Source organism: Cucurbita moschata, unplaced genomic scaffold (assembly GCF_002738365.1).
Source record: "Cucurbita moschata cultivar Rifu unplaced genomic scaffold, Cmos_1.0 Cmo_Scf00022, whole genome shotgun sequence".
Taxonomy (NCBI): Eukaryota; Viridiplantae; Streptophyta; class Magnoliopsida; order Cucurbitales; family Cucurbitaceae; genus Cucurbita; species Cucurbita moschata.
This window is the reverse complement of record NW_019268538.1, coordinates 641588-659237: the sequence shown is the minus strand read 5'-3', so window position 1 is coordinate 659237 and position 17650 is coordinate 641588. Positions and strand designations below refer to the sequence as shown.

The 17650-nt window shown below is 35.7% G+C and overlaps 4 protein-coding genes across 5 annotated transcripts in view; 2 read left to right on the top strand and 2 right to left on the bottom strand.

Moving 5' to 3' along the window:
• Positions 1-3098, bottom strand: part of LOC111459291 (ceramide kinase) — an 8583-nt gene extending 5485 nt beyond the window's left edge. For both annotated transcript variants that reach the window (XM_023102123.1, XM_023102124.1), the window contains exons 1-6: positions 3017-3098; positions 2464-2796; positions 1304-1459; positions 1041-1214; positions 749-841; positions 581-673 (exon numbers count right to left, since the gene is read on the bottom strand). In XM_023102123.1, coding sequence (XP_022957891.1) covers positions 581-673; positions 749-841; positions 1041-1214; positions 1304-1459; positions 2464-2640 — 693 coding nt within the window. In that variant the 5' untranslated portion in view covers positions 2641-2796; positions 3017-3098. The remainder of the gene's footprint in view (positions 1-580; positions 674-748; positions 842-1040; positions 1215-1303; positions 1460-2463; positions 2797-3016) is intronic.
• On the top strand, positions 3001-6649 carry LOC111459295 (2-haloacrylate reductase-like). The gene is made up of 5 exons (XM_023102129.1): positions 3001-3176; positions 3432-3573; positions 4754-4980; positions 5611-5868; positions 6195-6649. Exons 1-5 carry the CDS (start codon positions 3135-3137, stop codon positions 6498-6500), a joined length of 975 nt encoding a protein of 324 aa, XP_022957897.1. The 5' UTR covers positions 3001-3134; the 3' UTR covers positions 6501-6649.
• Positions 6650-7441: 792 nt separating this feature from the next.
• Positions 7442-9022, top strand: LOC111459298 (PLAT domain-containing protein 3-like). The gene is made up of 2 exons (XM_023102132.1): positions 7442-7561; positions 8320-9022. Exons 1-2 carry the CDS (start codon positions 7487-7489, stop codon positions 8800-8802), a joined length of 558 nt encoding a protein of 185 aa, XP_022957900.1. The 5' UTR covers positions 7442-7486; the 3' UTR covers positions 8803-9022.
• A 485-nt stretch (positions 9023-9507) lies between these two features.
• On the bottom strand, positions 9508-11437 carry LOC111459296. The gene is made up of 5 exons (XM_023102130.1): positions 11350-11437; positions 10945-11304; positions 10676-10862; positions 10188-10281; positions 9508-10105 (listed from the first exon to the last, which is right to left on the bottom strand). Exons 2-5 carry the CDS (start codon positions 11298-11300, stop codon positions 9813-9815), a joined length of 930 nt encoding a protein of 309 aa, XP_022957898.1. The 5' UTR covers positions 11301-11304; positions 11350-11437; the 3' UTR covers positions 9508-9812.
• Between the last annotated feature and the right edge of the window lie 6213 nt (positions 11438-17650).

Sequence of the window (17650 nt, the reverse complement as noted above, 5' to 3'; positions counted from 1 at the left end):
CCCCCCCCCCCCCCCCCCCCTTCAGGCCACACCATCTCGTGTCCACTCCCCTCTGGAGCTCAGCCTCCTCGCTAGCCACATCATCTGGTGTCTGGCTTTGATACCATGTGTAACCGCCCAAGTCCACCACTAGCAGATATTGTCCTCTTTGGGCTTTCCTTTCCAAGTTCTCTTCAAGGTTTTTAAAACATGTCTTCTAGGGAGAGACTTCCACACTCTTATAAACAATGTTTTGTTCTTCTCCCAACCGATGTGAGATCTCACAATAAGACTGTAGCTTTAGTATCTCTCGTTAGGAATTTATTCTTTAGAAAGAATATCAAGACAGTAATATCGAGGAATTTAGTCTTTGATAATAAAACTTCAGAATATATATCTTTCATCTTATTCATTGTAGAAGATTCAGGATATTCGGGATTTCCCTTAATTGCTCAGCCAAATTGTGTCCAACCAAAGTTTTGAGTTGGTACTGCCACAAAGATCAGACAACCAAGTTCCAAATCCCTCCCTCACAAGAAGCACCAACAGGTAAGTCTCTAGGTAAAAATATGAAGTAAAAATGCAAAGATCTCTTACTTACAACAGCAACAATACCATCATACATTTTTAGATCCTCGTTTGCAATAGATGCCATTACATCAAATGCATGACCTGCTCTTTCAGTCACAATCACCTGAAATTAAGCAATTTTTGTTTCACTATCACGAAAAGAAACATCAGGAAATGGAAAAGTCAGATAAAATTTTACCTTCGTGTTTATTTCAGCACGTAAAAATATAGGAGCTACTGCTTCCCACGTTCGGCTCCCTATCCCTTTCCCACTCTTAGGATTAACAAAAACCTAGACCATCAAAGAAAGCACGGAATGTATAAAGAAAACAATGTAGGTTCACTTAGTTCGATCTAACAGATTTAGAATGAGAAACTGTCATCCCATTCACTAAAATCCGGATGTCCTAGACCGAACATGTTGTTTGCTCGGTAATAGTGACAAGTTTATTTTTCTAGCTTTAGATACAATCATGGTTACCATAACTTACAAGAAGATTCTTTGGTCTCTCAACTTCAAGGTCCAAAGATGCATTAATCTGATTTACCCACATCTGACATGTTTGCTGGTCCTCGTGTCCAAATGTAAACATAGTCAGGGCCCAATGAGCAGGCTGAGATTTTGATCTTTGAAAACTGTGCACTGTAAATCTATACATCTGTTTCTGTAACAAATAACAGTGATTATAAGGTATTGACAGCTTCAAAAATCTAAGGACAAGAAGAAATAATCAACCGACGAGTAATGAAAAACCTCGTATTCATTGCATATCATACAGCTTGCAACAGCCGCAAGTTTTGATTTATGAATCACTCCAAAGTCGTCAAACTCAACAGCATAAGCATCAGAAAACTTGACCTCTGCTGCAACATCGGGAACAAGCTTAATGCCCATGCATCCTGAGCCAACCTATTCAATTGAATTGTACAAAACTCGAGTTAAGTAGAATTATATCTATCACTAATCATATTCGTGTCATTATAAACCATATTGAACAAACCCACTTTTCTTTTCAAGATAGAAGAAGAAGATGTTCAGGATTGTTGGGAGAGGAGTCTGACATCAACTAATTAAGGGGTTGATTATGAGTTTATAAGTAAGGAATACTATCTCCATTGGTATGAAGCCTTTTGGGAGAAACCAAAAGCAAAGCTATGAGAGCTTATACTCAAAATGGACAATATCATACCATTGTGGAAAGTTGTGATTTCTAACATGGTATCAGAGTCATGCCCTTAACTTAACCATGTCGAACAAAGAAGTTGTGAGCCTCGAGGTGTAGTCAAAAGTGACTCAAGTGTCGAACAAAATGTGTAGATTGTTCAAGGGCTCCAGAAAAGGAGTCGAGCCTTGATTAAGGGGAAGTTGTTCGAAAGCTCCATAGGCCTTAGGGAAGGCTCTATGGTGTAATTTGTTCGAGGGGAGGATTGTTGAGGATTGTTGGGAGAGGAGTCCGACATCAGCTAATTAAGGGGTTGATCATGAGTTTATAAGTAAGGAATTCTGTCTCCATTGGTATAAGACCTTTTGAGAAACCAAAAGCAAAGCCACGAGAGCTTATCCCCAAAATGGACAATATCATACGATTGTGTAGAGTCGTAATTTCTAACCGATGATAGCCACAAAAGCTATGAAACATGAAATTAGCTGGATAAAGACAAGTGAAGAACAATATCTTCATGGCAGAGGCCTTTCAGATGAAACGGAAAACAAAGCATACAGGGCTTCTACTCGGACAATATGAACGGTACATTTCCAAACGCTAACATATTTTTCACCCAATTTGATAAACCAATCACAAACATGAAGTAAAGATCAAGCAATGGATGCCCATTAAAACCCAAGAAAGAAAGAGCAAACTCGAGAAGCAAGTTTAGGCAAACATAAGAAATCAAATTAGATCAAGAAATTACAGATTCTGGGAAGTCAACCAATTCCCAAAACAACCCATCTGAATTGCAAGTGACGATGACCTCGCCGACGCCATCCAAGAAGAAAATCGATTTCAAAATCAACGTTTGGGCATCGATGTGTGGATTTGGATGAAATTCATCTTTCACGGCGGCGGAGCAGCTTTGTTCCCGCTCCATTCAAGAATCGCAATGAACTTCAAATGGCGCTGATTCTGAAACCCACGATTTGGGCGGTGGTTAATTGAATATCCATTTTAGTAAGCAAGTCATTAAGCGGACGATGTTTCAGCTGAGAATCAGGGGATGTCAATGGGTCTTGAAATCAAGAAGAAACTGCTCAACACGTGTTGGCAAAGAACGACGCTGTCAATGGACGTTGACAATAAATTGTAGAAAAGAAAATCCAAATATAAAAATTATTTTAAAAGCTATAATTTGTTGATTTTGTAATTAAATTATATAATATTTAAACTTTTTTTTAGCTATGTTCGAATTTTTCACCGAATATATTATTTAAGTAAAAAAGAAAAAGAAATGAAAATATCGATTCGACCTGAAATTTCGAACCCTGAGAAGAACGGACGGAGGCTTCCCACCACCATTCGGAGCTCCGGACTGAATATTTTACGGCGAGGGCTGTTTGTCGGCGAGCTGAATCGTCAGCTCCGGAGATGGTTAAAGCCATAAGGGTTTATAAGCTTGGTGGGCCTGAGGTTTGCTTTCATCTCTCATCGTCTTTTCTGCGATTCTTCAATTCAATATTCAATTATTGTACGAATTTGATGCATATTAAAAGATCTTACAGTATAATTAGTTTAATAGCGGTTCGTAATTTGTAAATTTTTTTTCCTGGGCTCTCTCATTGTGGACAAAATGATTGTTACATTCGTTGGTTTAAGGAATTTATGTTGCTCTGCTGCCATTGTTGGGGTTCTGGTCGGATTTATTGTTCAAAGTGATGGTAACAGGTTCTTCAATGGGAGGATGTGGATATTGGAGAGCCAAAAGTGGGAGAGGTTCGAGTTAGAAACACGGTGATTGGTGTAAATTTTATTGATGTGTACTTCAGGAAAGGAGTTTACAAGGCTGCTACCATGCCCTTTACTCCAGGTTTTGTTCTTGTCTTTAAAGTAATTGGATCATAATGGGCTCTGGATAATGTTTCTTTATTTGCATGTTGTAACAGCTAAAGCCAGTAGCCACCACTAACTGATACTTGATACTACTTCTATTTGAACTTTCTCTTTCGAGCTTTCCCTCAAGATTTTAAAACGCAAAAACGCGGGGAGAGGTTTCCACATCCTTATAAAGAATGTTTCGTTTCCCTCCTCCAACCAATGTGGGATCTCACAATCCACCTCTCTTGGGGGCCAGCGTCCTCGCTGACACACCGTCTCGTGTCTAACTCAATTACTAGGGAGAGGTTTCCACACCCTTATAATGAATGTTTCGGTCCCCTCTCCAGTCGAGGTGGGATCTTACAATCCACCCCTTTAGGGGCCAGCGTCCTCACTAGCACACCGCCCGGTGTCTGACTCTAATACCATTTGTAATTATTAGGGAGAGGTTTTTACACCCTTACAATGAAGGTTTCGTTCCCCTCCCCTGCTGATGTAGGATCTTACAATCCACCCCTTTAGGGGCCAGCGTCTTCACTGACACACCGCCAGGTGTCTGACTCTGATACAATTTGTAATTACTAGGGAGAGGTTTCTACATCCTTATAATGAATGTTTTGTTCCCCTCTCCAGCCGATGTGGGATCTCACAATCCACTCCTTTAGGGGCCAGCGTCCTCCCTGGCACACCGCCCAGTGTCTAACTTTGATACCATTTGTAACAGTCCAGGCCTTATAAGGGTATGGAAATCTCTCCCTATCAAACGCGTTTTAAAATCTTGAGAGGAAGCCTAAGAGGGAAAGCTCAAAGAGGACAATATCTGCTAGCGGTGAGCTTGGGAACAACATTTCATGTCTCTTATAATAGGCTTGAAAAGATGAACAATATCACTTCGACTTCCACTCTTAGACTTGTTTGATTCCCTCGACCACGTTGCGTCATTAAACTTCGCAAAGCCCAAAACTGTTCAAGGAGAATTGGAGTAGTGTGCTTGCTACTTTACTGGAGTGAGATCTTTTCTATAGGTTGTGTGACAGTATCCTTGAATTCTAAATAACTAAAACAGTAGACTTGTGAAAATTATTCAAACACTTGGTTAATACCCAATTTGAATGCTGGAGAAGTGAGCTTTGCATACACGCAACATTACTGAAGAGTAATTTACGATACAGGCATGGAAGCTGTTGGGACGGTGACAGCTGCGGGCCCGGGAGTAAACGACGTGAAAGTTGGAGACCTTGTTGGTTATGCTGGTAACCCAATGGGCTCATATTCAGAAGAACAGATAATCCCTGCAGACAAAGTTGTTCCAGTGCCTACCTCGATTGATCCTACAGTTGCAGCATCTGTACTGCTGAAGGGTTTGACAGCTCAATTTTTAGTTGGTCGCTGTTTCAAGGTTAGTTGAGTTTTATCGTATTTATTTGCAGTTGTTAGATTTAAGATTCATGTGTATTATTACAAGTTACTGAAAATAGGTAGTCTGTCCTTACATGCTTATGCTTGTTTACCCACATTATTAGACATTGACTTTACATGGGTATGTCATATATCTCGGAAAAAAATGGTGTTTAGCAAGCCCGATCTAAGGTAAAAACCGAGATTTATTTGAACCTCTGTTGTAAATCAGTTAACTACATTTGGGTTGGATATATGTAACAACCCAAGCCGACCGCTAACAGATATTTTCCGCTTTGGCCCGTTACGTATCGCTGTTAGCCTCACGGTTTTAAAACACGTTTGTTATGGAGAGGTTTCCATACCCTTATAAGCAATACTTCGATCTCCTCTCCAACCGACGTGGAGTGGCCCTTAAATGGGTCACCAAGTACTAGAGTAATATATCAAAACACTGTGATAAGTAACAATTGGTTAATATCACGTAACTTGTTCATTCCATTTCATGAATTACCGCCAAATTTTGGGAGTTGGGAATTTTGAGTTACTAACTTAGGCTTACCCCACATACATTATCCAGCATCAGTAACATTTCTACGACCGATGAGATATCGCCTTATATTCTCTGCAGGTTGAACCTGGACATATCGTCCTCGTTCATGCAGCAGCGGGTGGAGTTGGATCCTTGTTGTGTCAGTGGGCTAACAATCTTGGTGCCACTGTCATTGGAACTGTCTCAACAAAAGAGAAGGCAGCTCAAGCCAAGGAGGATGGATGCCATCATGTTATTATCTATAAGGAAGAGGATTTCGTTGCTCGTGTTCGTGAGATAACTCGCGGAAACGGAGTTAATGTTGTTTATGACTCTGTAGGAAAGGATACCTTTCAGGTAATTATTGTAATTCTTGTTGTTTTCAACTCCAAAATCATAGTTTAGACGATTAGCTTAGAGCATCAGGCTTTGCTGAGTTCTGCTATATGGTAGGGATTTTAGTGTCGAACATTGTTGGGAGACGAGTCCCACATTGAGGTTAATCATGGGTTTATAAGTAAGGAATACATCTCTACTGGTATGAGGCCTTTTAGGGAAACCAAAAGTAAAGTCACGAGAGCTTATGATCGAAATGGAAAATATCATACTACTGTGGTGGTTCGTGATTCTTAACGCTTAGTAATGGATTATTTCCTGAATTTTTTTCCTCTTTCAATGAACAGGGATCATTGGACTGTCTAAAAACTCGCGGCTATATGGTGAGTTTTGGACAGTCATCAGGAACACCAGACCCAGTTCCACTCTCAGCACTTGCAGTAAAATCTCTGTTCTTAACGAGACCGACCCTAATGCAATATAACTTAACCCGAGATGAGCTGTTGAAGGCTGCACAAGAGTTATTTGCAAACGTCGAATCTGGTGCTCTACGGGTTCGTGTTAATCACCGATATCGTTTATCTCAAGCTGCACAGGCACACGCTGATCTCGAGAATCGGAAAACATCAGGGTCAGTTGTTCTTCTTCCTTAAAAGTACTGTCTTTGGAAATAGTTATGTACTCTGTAGTATAAGTCTTTCAAGTTGGTTTATGCTGTTGATAGACAAAACCGTCTCTCTTTGAACTGGTTCTATACTGAATCTATGTGCTTTGAATAAAAATATATATTAACTTTAAAAAATGTGAAAATAATTGTAAATATAAATATATTGTAAGAAAAAAAAAATTAAGATAAAACTGAAAACGAAATTGTTATTAAACAGATTTAATTCTTTTAATATTTAAAATATCGTGGCTAAGCAGGGAAACAATGATGTGTGGTACTCGGCAGGCTAAATTTCGAAAAATATTCATGTGGTATTAAAGGGACTAAGAACATGTTTGAAAATGATTTTACGATTTATTTATTTAGAATAAATTTATGAAAAGTAATTTTTACTTAATTCTTTTAATTTTTGGAAGTGATTTTTATATAATTAAAAAGTATATTTTGAAGTGATTTTATTTATTTATTTATTTATGTAAAAGTGTTATAAATCCTTTTTATATTTAGTTCTACGATAGTAAAAGTGATTTAAATTTAATTAAAAGTAATTTTTAAATGATGATTTTAGGAATCATCAAATTATTAAAATAGATAGTGGTATACAAAATATTATTAAATAAATAATAATAATAAATTTAGAAATAAATAAATAAATAATTTAGAAAATGACAGGTGGATAGCTGGTTGAACAAAATATTATTAAATAAAAACCAAATGAAGTGGGAATAATTTAACAATTATTTCTCTAATTTTGAAATTTAATAACACTAATTTTGGATATTAAGTTGAGGCGTTCCGATAAGAGCGCTAGTCTGTGTCCTAAAACAGAGTGGCCAAACACTACCTGCGCGCCACGTCCAAATCACGTGACCTTAATCCATCTTTTCTTCCCCAGCCATGACCTGTATATAAACCAATCCTCCCCATCTCCTTCTGCCCTAAATCTCTAAATCTCCACCGGAAGTTCTGAAAATGGCGCCTCGTTGTCTCTTCTTTTCCCTCATCTTCATCGCTCTTTTCCTCTCTGCATTGGCTCGCAACACTAAAGTAAGTTTCATCTCTTTTTATACATTTCTTCCTTCTTACTTGATCTTCCTACTTTCATCATCGGAGCCGTTTTGATGATCTTCACTTAGTTTGTTATTTACTCGTGATTTACTTTTGACTGCGTTTGTTTTGATCTTGTTGATCGATTGCCTTTAGTAGTCGAGTTGTTGTGATGTTTGAGATTGATTATTGATTTTTTCTGACAGTCGAACTGATTCACAGAATGTAGTTTACAAAATACAGGATAATGATCCGATTTCTGCGTTGATGATTGTCGATTGTATTTTGTAATAACGAAGTGAATGATTGATTCACATTTGAGATCGGTTTTGAGTTATGACAGGGAAACTAGTTATAGAAATGCTGTTTAGAAAATGCATTCGATTTCTCAGTTACTGATGATAGTCGATTGTATCTGTAAGAAAGGACTAAATGAATGTTCACATTTCAGATTGATTATGAGTTACGTCAGTTCTACGAATTACAAAACTCCGTTTAGAAATGTAATGATAATTGAAGAATGATTCACATTTCAGTTCAATTATGGCTTATGAGTCATGACAAGTTAATTAATTATTGAAATGTTGTATTAGGCAAGATAATGCTCCAATTTCTGCGTTTATGATTCACGATGGTCGATTTTATGTGCGAACTGAATGAATGACTTGATGCAAATTAGTTTTAAATTGATATAAATCGCCGTAATTTCTGAGCGGATTGTGGTCCATGGAAAATGATGGGAGTGTTTTCTGGTGCAGGAAAAATGCGTGTACACATTCTACGTGAAGACAGGTTCAGTACTGAAGGGAGGAACGGACGCCATGATCAGCGTCACAATCAGCGACGCAAATGGCCAATCGGTGGAGATCGCAGATCTGGAATCTTGGGGGCTGATGGAAAAAAACCATGACTATTTCGAACGAGACAATGTCGACATATTCAGTGGGCGGGGCCCGTGCATCGAAGCGCCGTTGTGTCGATTGAACCTGACCTCCGACGGATCAGGCGCCCACCACGGCTGGTTTTGCGACTATCTGGAGGTGACTTCGACTGGGCCACACAGATCCTGCTCCCAGACGGCGTTTTATGTGGACCAGTGGCTGGCCACCGACGCGCCGCCATTTCAGCTGACGACGATTCTGGACGGGTGCGATGATTGGATCAAGGGACATGGAGAGTCGAGGCATACGAGTAGCGGAAAGCTGGTGGTCTCCGGTTCCAAAGGATCTGCTTCGTTGTAACGGAATGCGATCGAAAAGTGAGTCGTATATGGATGTTTGGAAGTGATTTTACATCTTAATTTAAATTAAATAATGGGCATTTTCTTACGTCATTTTCCAAATTTCCACGTTTTTTCTTATGGGTGTGGGATGTAAATTTCTCTGTCTGGCTACGATTATATATTTTTTAGATTATACGTGACGTGTCAGCAAGTTATAATAAAATTTTTATGGTTTGGAATAAAAATTGGAATTTAATTATTTTATTTTTAAAAGTTAGAATTTCATCAATTTCCTACTAGCCTGGATCAAACACCATGTACAAGTGTTTTATCAAATTATAGAAATTTATTTTAAAATTTTATTGGATAAATTATTTAACACTAATTTTTTACTTTTAAATATTGGACCAAACATTTAAATTTTTTTTTTTTTTTTTTCTCTAAGGATTAACTTATTTTATGCTAGTGGTAAACTACCAACTTTTTATCAAGTAATAAACTACATTATAAAAAAAAACACTGAACTCGTTCAAATGAGTATTTTATAGCAAATGAGTATTTTATAGAGAGCTGACATGAATTTAGTTTTTTAGAATCTTCGGTTGATCTATTTAGAATCTTCTAATATTTATATTTAGAATAAATCTGGAATTTGTAAAATAAAACATTATATAAAGTAGCTCGAAAATAACAAGATCCTCAGTATTTTGTAATATTTATTTAGAATAAACCTGGAATTTGTGAAATAAAACATTATACATAGTAGCTCGAAAATAACAACAAATGATGTACTTCGAGAGCTATATGAAATCTGCGATCACACATAAGTACCTCGAAAATCCTATTTCTGAAAAAACAGAGCACTAACAACGTCCTACAAAAGCAACATATGAACAAAAATATGCATATAACTTGAGTTAAAAGAAAGTTCAGACTGCCAAATTACCAATATCCAATCTGAGAACTTGGAAGAAAAAGAAAAAAAGAAGAAGATTTGATGTCGTCAAATTCATGGAGGAAAGCCTTACTTTATGTATGAGCTCGACTCACCATCACCACAAGCAGCACAACAATGGATATCAAGAACGATGTTCTAAGCTTCTCCTCAAACACATCCCTTCCTTCTCTCCTTTTCTCCCCATCACCATCATCATCCTTCCCACTCTCAAACAACTGCTTCATCACCTCTCTCATTCTCTCAATTACTTCCATCACTCTCGCCTTCATGTTCTTCAAAATCCACACCACCACGTTTGTCGGTTCATCGGAACCCTTATCATCGGGAGAGCTTTCCAACAAAGTCCCGACAGTGTCGTCTTTTGCTGCAAGCAAAGAGAAAACAACAGTTTGATTGATGACCATGACAATGGATTCTTTTGTTGGGAATGGTTTTAAAACACCAACCTTCGTAGAATGACTTCCTCAGCTGTTGCACAGCTTCATTGTTCATAATCGCATCCCAAACCGCTTTATCCGACGATACCGACATAACCATTCTCTAAATAAACATCATGATATGATATGATCCTTTTACAAATCTCGAACTCAAATTTAGATATACAACAACACATGATATGATTTTACATATCTCAAAACTCGAGTTTAAAAATACAACATGATATGATGACATGATCCTTTTAGAAATCTCAAGACTCGAGTTTAGATCGTCAATATCTTTCACCTGACATTCTCGTATTAAAAATAATTGATATTAAAACCTTTGGAATTTTAATTAATACCATTTATATTCAACTAACCTAATTAATAGCAAAGTACCCAAATAAATAATTTAATCATTTTACCATTCTATTATTTTATTTTATTTTTAATTATTTTCCAATGGGCATTTTCATGATATATTTAAAGATGGAGGAGCAAGTAGCAAATATCACCTGAACCGAAGGGTCAGTCTGCAATAATTGAAAAGCATCATAAACCCTTTCAACGCCACGCGCGCCCAATTGCAGCTCCAAACACGGCTCAATCCAATCCACCTCCGACCCAACTGGAGAAGCCCGGTTTACCAAACCCGTATACATCCCGACCCGACCCAGTTCATCCTTCTCTTGGCCAAAAACCCTAAACTCGAGAAATTCACAGCGCCGGCAATGAGAATCCTATCGAATAATCTCAATAAATTTAAAAGAATTGGAATTCGTACTGGTTAATTGCAGAGACGGCGCCTTGAACCTCATCCAAGGAAGGAACAGACCATCCATTTGCGTCCTCATCAGAAACCCTAGCGATATTTTCGGTCTCGATTCCGTCCTCAGAAATCCACTCGAACTCATCGCAGTAGGGATTGCAGAAATGCCAGCCGGCGGAAAGCGGAGAGTGGCTAAGAGAAGAGCTCAACGACAGGCCGTGGAAATTAGCGGAGCCGCCGTGCCGGTGCGTGGCTCGGGAACTGGACGTCGGAGAGGAAGGTCGGTTCGCGACACCGGCACTGGCGACGCCGGCTCTGGAGACTGCTCGACCGGCGGTTCTGATGATGTTTCCGGCGCTTAGAGGTCCCATGATTTTGGCACTGAAGGTGGGGATTGATGGGTAAGTTGTTGGTTCGTTTATCGTAGCTCGATCGTTGTGCTATTGTTGGAAGTGGATAAAGCTGAGAATTTGTGTCCATCGCCGTTACTGTACTTTATATTTTGGTTTCATTATGGGCTCGGTTTGTCCTTGTTCTTCTTCTTGGGTTGGGATTTTATCTATACCTTTCCCAACCCAACAGGCAAGGTTATTACTCTATTGTGTTTATTTGATCCATTCGGACTACTCAACCATTTGGGTCCAGGCGAATTTTTTTAAAATTAAAGATTCAAACTACTCAACCATTTGGGTCGAGGCGAATTTTTTTAAAATTAAAGATTCGATTTGGGTTACATTTTTTTTATTGGGTCAATCTTGAAAATAATGTTACAATTCAAACGAATCCTCTCAGTACTTTTTAAAAAGATTAAAAATATTTAATTGTTTATATAGGATATTTAAATTTTATGAGATTTTAATTATTAATATAATACTTATTAGGCATAAGTATGATTTTTTTAAATAACTAAAAAACAATTGGACAATCTAACCCAGCCCTATTTGATTTTTTTAAATAACTAAAAAACAATTGGACAATCTAATCCAGCCCTATTTGAGTGGTTGGAGTTGCAACATAACCGAATTGGTTTAAAAGATTTTTCTAAGTCAATCCATTTATACTCTAATATTCTTCTAATAGATAATATAATGCTTTAATAAGCTAAACATTTCATATGCTACTTTTAGTGTTGGTGTGTAGATTTCTCATTAGTTGGGGAGGGTAACGAAACATTTTTTATAAGGGTATAGAAATCTCTCCCTAGTAGAAGCATTTTAAAATCGCGATAGATAATAGGCCCAAACGAACAATATCTGCTAACGGTGGGATTGGACGGTTACAAATGATATTAGAATCAGACACCATATAGTGTGCCAGCAAGGACAATACGCCTCCAAAGAAGTAGATTATGAGATTGGGTTGTTTGTGTTTTTGATAAGTATGAATATGAAGTAAGAGGAACGTTATGGAGGCATCAAATGTTCCAATGATTGTTAGAGTAAAACAAAGGCATTGAAGTTGCCTGGTGGTGCTTCTCATTTGGGTGAGTTTTTTATGCTTCCAACAGACCAAAGTCTCCTCTTATTTGTTGTTAAGAACTAGAAGGACACACCCCTTCATCCACTCCGGAGTCTCGTATCGGATTTCACTAAGTCTATTCGTTAGCGATCCAAAGGCATAAATTTCAGAGAGTTCTTCAAGAAAAAAGAGGAAACTCCAGCATCAACAATGAATGGCATCTACCTCCATCACTATCACTCTTATGTCCAAAGAACTCGAGCGTTGATCGAAAACCTTTTACGTATGTCAAAAGTGTTAGAGGAGATAGGATACTTACAGGTCAGAATCAAAATACAATTGTGGGTTGATATCAAAACTCCCCCAAATTTATTAGTGTCGTGTGTCGACACCTCTATTTGGAGAGATATACCCCTCAAGCAAGAACCAAGTTCATATGTCAAGGACTTGGGGTTTCAATGTGGGCAATAGATAGAACTCGGGTGTCTACCAAAAAACCATTCGCATTAGAAAAACATTGTCAATGATTGCAAGCAGAGAAGTCGTAGAGAAGTCGTATGTCAGACAACACAAGCATCAACCTAGTACCAAGTTGACCACAACACAAGAAGTGATACTATTGCAAGGAGCGAGCACACATGTATTCTTTGAGCAACCGCCTCGTACTTTACACATTTTGTACCCAAAAAAAATAACAAACCCTGAAATGGGAAGGAGAGTGAGGATGGGTCTCCATTGGACCAAATGGGGTATTGAGACAAATTACATATGAAGATATGGACTAAAAGTTGACTAAGAACAGAGAAAGATATGGGCAAAATAAGTGGACACAACTCAAAAATCATCACCCAACATAGAATATGGGCCTCCAAAATTCAACGAATGAGCTATTTATTACAAGTAGCAACACAAAAACTAGCCTCTTTTTTTATGAATATTTGCAAAGATCGTAAATCCCAGCAGCTATGATGAATACACTGTTAGAACACATGCTCAACTTTTGAATATATAACCACAGAGACCCACTTACATGTTGGAGATCAAATGAATGAATATATATATATATATATATATATATATATGTAAGGTCCAAATTGTATGTGAATTTGTGGAGAAGGGGAGAGGTTAAGTTCAAAACCAGACATCATTACAGTTGCAGTTTGACATATGAAAAGAAGAGGGGATGGTAAGGGGTTCACAAAGTTTTGTTCCACTCATCTCTTAAATTATAGGCCACAAAACCACTTTGTTGCGTGGCTGTGTCTTTCGCTTGTGAAGGGGAGACTTCACCCTTCACGTTTCTAGCTCACCGTTTGCAAATATTATTTGTTTTAGTCATAATGTAACACAATCAGTCTTATGATTTTAAAACGTGTAACAGTTCAACTCCATCACTAATAGATATTGTCAGCTTCTCATCTCAGGTTTATTTTCACACCCTTATAAAAAAATGCTTCATTTTCTTTACCAACCGATGTGAGATCTTACAATCTACACTCCTTTGGGATTTAGTGTCCTTGATGGCACACCGCTTGGTGTCCACTCCTTTTGGGGTTTAGCGTTCTTGTTGGCACACCGTCTAGTGTCTGGCTCTGATACCATTTGTAACAGTCCAAGTTCGGTGTGTAGCATCCTTGCAAGCATACTGTCAAGGCCCAACATCCTCATTAGCACTCATTCCATTCTCCAATCGATGTTGGACTCCCCCAATCCACCCCCTTCGGGCCCCACCATCCTTACTGACACACCGCCTCGTGTCCAACCATTTTCAGAGCTCAGCCTCATCGCTGACACATCACCCATTGTTTGGCTTTGGTACCATTTGTAACAGCTCAAGCCAAGCACGAAACAGAAAGCCCAAAGAGAACCATTTCTGCTAATGGTGGACTTGGGTTATTATAATCATAGTCGACTACTAGGAAAAGGTTTCCATACCCTTATATACAACGAATGCTTCGTTCCCCTCTCCAACCAATGAAAGATCTCACACCTTTTAAAACTATAGAGACTAAATTTGAAGAATTATACCAAACGTACTGAATATAGAACGAGATTAAGAGTGGGGTAAAAAGTTGTGCGAACCGTTAATTGTAAGCCATTGATGTTGGGAAGATCGAAACGAAATGATATGCTATAATGATGCGCTCCATTAAACAACCGTTGTTGCGTCCAATTCCAAACGAAAGGATCACAAAAAAGAGAATAGAAAGAATAAGAAAAATAAAGTGAGAAAAAAGATAGAACAACAACAACACCACCATGATGATGATGATGATGATGGAGATCAACATTTTCCACCACCAATTATTTATTTTAATTATTTATTTAATTAATTAAAACATAAAACACTATTCCATAGTCAAACCTTATTCCATCATCCTCCATACCCCTTTTCTTCCTCTTAACTCATTCCAAAAATTTTATTATATATATTCCAAATAATAAAAAATATTTAATTATATTTAATTTCTAATTCACTATTATTATTATTATTTTGTTATAATTATAAACACCCACCAAACATTCCATGAACCAAATATTTTAAGGTGCTTTAGAAGAATATTTAAATAGTATTATTTATTTTTTTTCTTTTCTTTTTCAATGTTCTTCAAATAAAATAAAATATATTTTCAAAAGTTAATCAAAATTTTATTCTAAAAAAAAAAGTGGATGTTTAAGGAGTGGTCCAAAATTAAAGTAGAAGAATAAATAAATAATCATAGTAATAATAATAATAATAACAATAATTAAAATTGTGAAAGTCATAATACAAAACATTTTCACTTGAAATTCCTTTTTTTCCTTTTTAATATTTATTTGGATTCTTAGAATCATCATTTAATCTTCCTATTTAAAACACATTCCCACTATGTTTTGTTCCCCATAAATTATAACTTTTAATCCTATAATTTTATATAAATAAATAAATAAATAAATAAAAATATGTTTGGGACGTGGACATAAAATCAACAATATACACTGATTTTATTAATGTATTCCAAAATTTAATTAATTTTAGGGAGTCAAATTAAAAATAATAATAATAATAATAATAATAATAATAATAATAATAATAATAATAATTAGAAATTCAATAAATTGGGCTGGCTTGTTGTCTTGCCGCCTACATCGCCGTGTAAGATTGGACTGGAGTCTAGGCGTTGTCAAATAAATAAATATAATAATAAATAAATAAAAGATTCCAAATTAATGGGACTAAGATAAGTAATTAAAGATGTTAAGAACGTGATTAAGTATTAATGGCCGAAGCATTCTCTGATTATGCTCATCTCCCCACCATTCTCTCTTTTTTTTTTCAAATTTAATATTTTTAACTTAATGTATATATTTTTTATATATATATTTAAGATATTAAAATGTGAAGAATGTATAATGAAATCAAAATGAATTAATTGACATAAAATTCATATTAATATTATTTTATTATTATGAAGACGTCACCTTTTTTTCAAACTATTTTTTAAATGCCTCTGAATATATTTTTTAAAATTATCTTCGTGAGTACGATAATGTTATTATAATGGCTGTCATTGGTCGTGAGTTTTATTTCAAAACAAAACAAAACAAAAATTATATTGAAAATATATATATTGTTTTAAATGCTTTTCGTTGCAAAATGGTGTTAAGACTTTTTGTATGATTTAATTTAACATTAAATCTCTCAATTATTGCGGATTTATAATTGTATTAAATATTCAGAACTTTTAAAAATAATTTAATTCTATTGACTTCGATAAAAGGATGAAATCCTCAAATTGCTAACTCTAATAAATAAAAAATAATTAAATAAATACTTATTTTTGTTTAAGAATTCTCCGTTTTAAAATTTTTTAAGGAGAAGTTGGAAAGAGAAAGCCCAGAGGACAAAATAAGAATATATTCAAAAATAACTTTTTTTTTTTTCATTTCTTATCTTTATAATACATCGCAATTATTTTGCATTATGCAGTATCGATGAATTATTTGAAAGTTCTCTCTCGAATGTTTTCAATTATCTAATTTGTCATATAGCTAGCCGTGTCTTTTTTCTATCAATAAAAGGTGAGTCTTATAAAGGACGCCATCAGATCAATTTTTTTTTATTTTCTACCGACTTATGTCAATAAAATATTTAATTCCTTTTCACTTTTGCTCTTTTACATTTGCCTTCAATCACAATAACCCCTTTATTCTTAAACTTTTTTTTTCTTTTTAATGAATTAATTTTTGTAATTAAATGAAACCAATCCATATTACTAAACATTAAACACGAGGCTAAATTGTAAATATATATTTTTTTTTAGTTTCATAATCAATAACAACTCGAACTATTTGAATGAACCAGACCAAAATATTTTATAGTTGGGCTGATGAGTTAGATTTATTGTTTAATAAAAATTATTTGAATTGAAAAAAAAAATTAGAAAAAGATCATAATAACCCATAAACATTCTATGTGTACGTTAATAAAACCATTAGCAATAAAATAAAAGCAATAACTAAATTATTGTTCAACCATTAATAAAAGAAACTCAACATGCATAATTTAAGAATTAGTGAAAGGTTCAAAATTCCAAGTCCACGTATTTTTTTGGTTAAAAAAATTAAAATAATCTATAAAATAAAATAAAACAAACTCATTTTTGGCCGTTTATTTCTTTCTCACTCCTATGATTACTTAGAAGGATGGTTTATGAAAAGCATTGACAATGATGAATTAATAATTAAAAATAATAATAATAATAATAATTAGCTCTAGCACGATGAAATTAATTTAATTAACACTCTCACCCCACAATCGAGTAAATGAATCATTCTTATTTTCATGAATTCTTTCATTTTTTTTAATTTATAATGAGCTAAAAAGAGCGGAGATTAGATTAGATGAGGTAAGGACAGTAAACGTAATCTTCGTCCTCGTCCCTATTTAGCTAATGAAGAGAAATTCTCCCCTCCTCCAATCTCTCCATCTTTCCTTGTTTAAACGAGCATTTTCCACCCCCATTCAGGGGTAGGTCTTAGTGAGGCTCGATCCCACAAATTAAATGAATATCTCTAAAACAAAATATAGTTCACTTCCGGTTCTAAGTACACTTAATTTTGAAATTTTTAGAGTTGAGTTAGCTAACAGAAAGATACACCTTGTTAATATAATTACTAACTATTAATTCTTTAGCATTTCGTATCATCATGTCACGTGATCTATCTACGATCACGAGCAACAAAAATGGCGGGAAGAATAAATATTTATTTAGTAAAATAA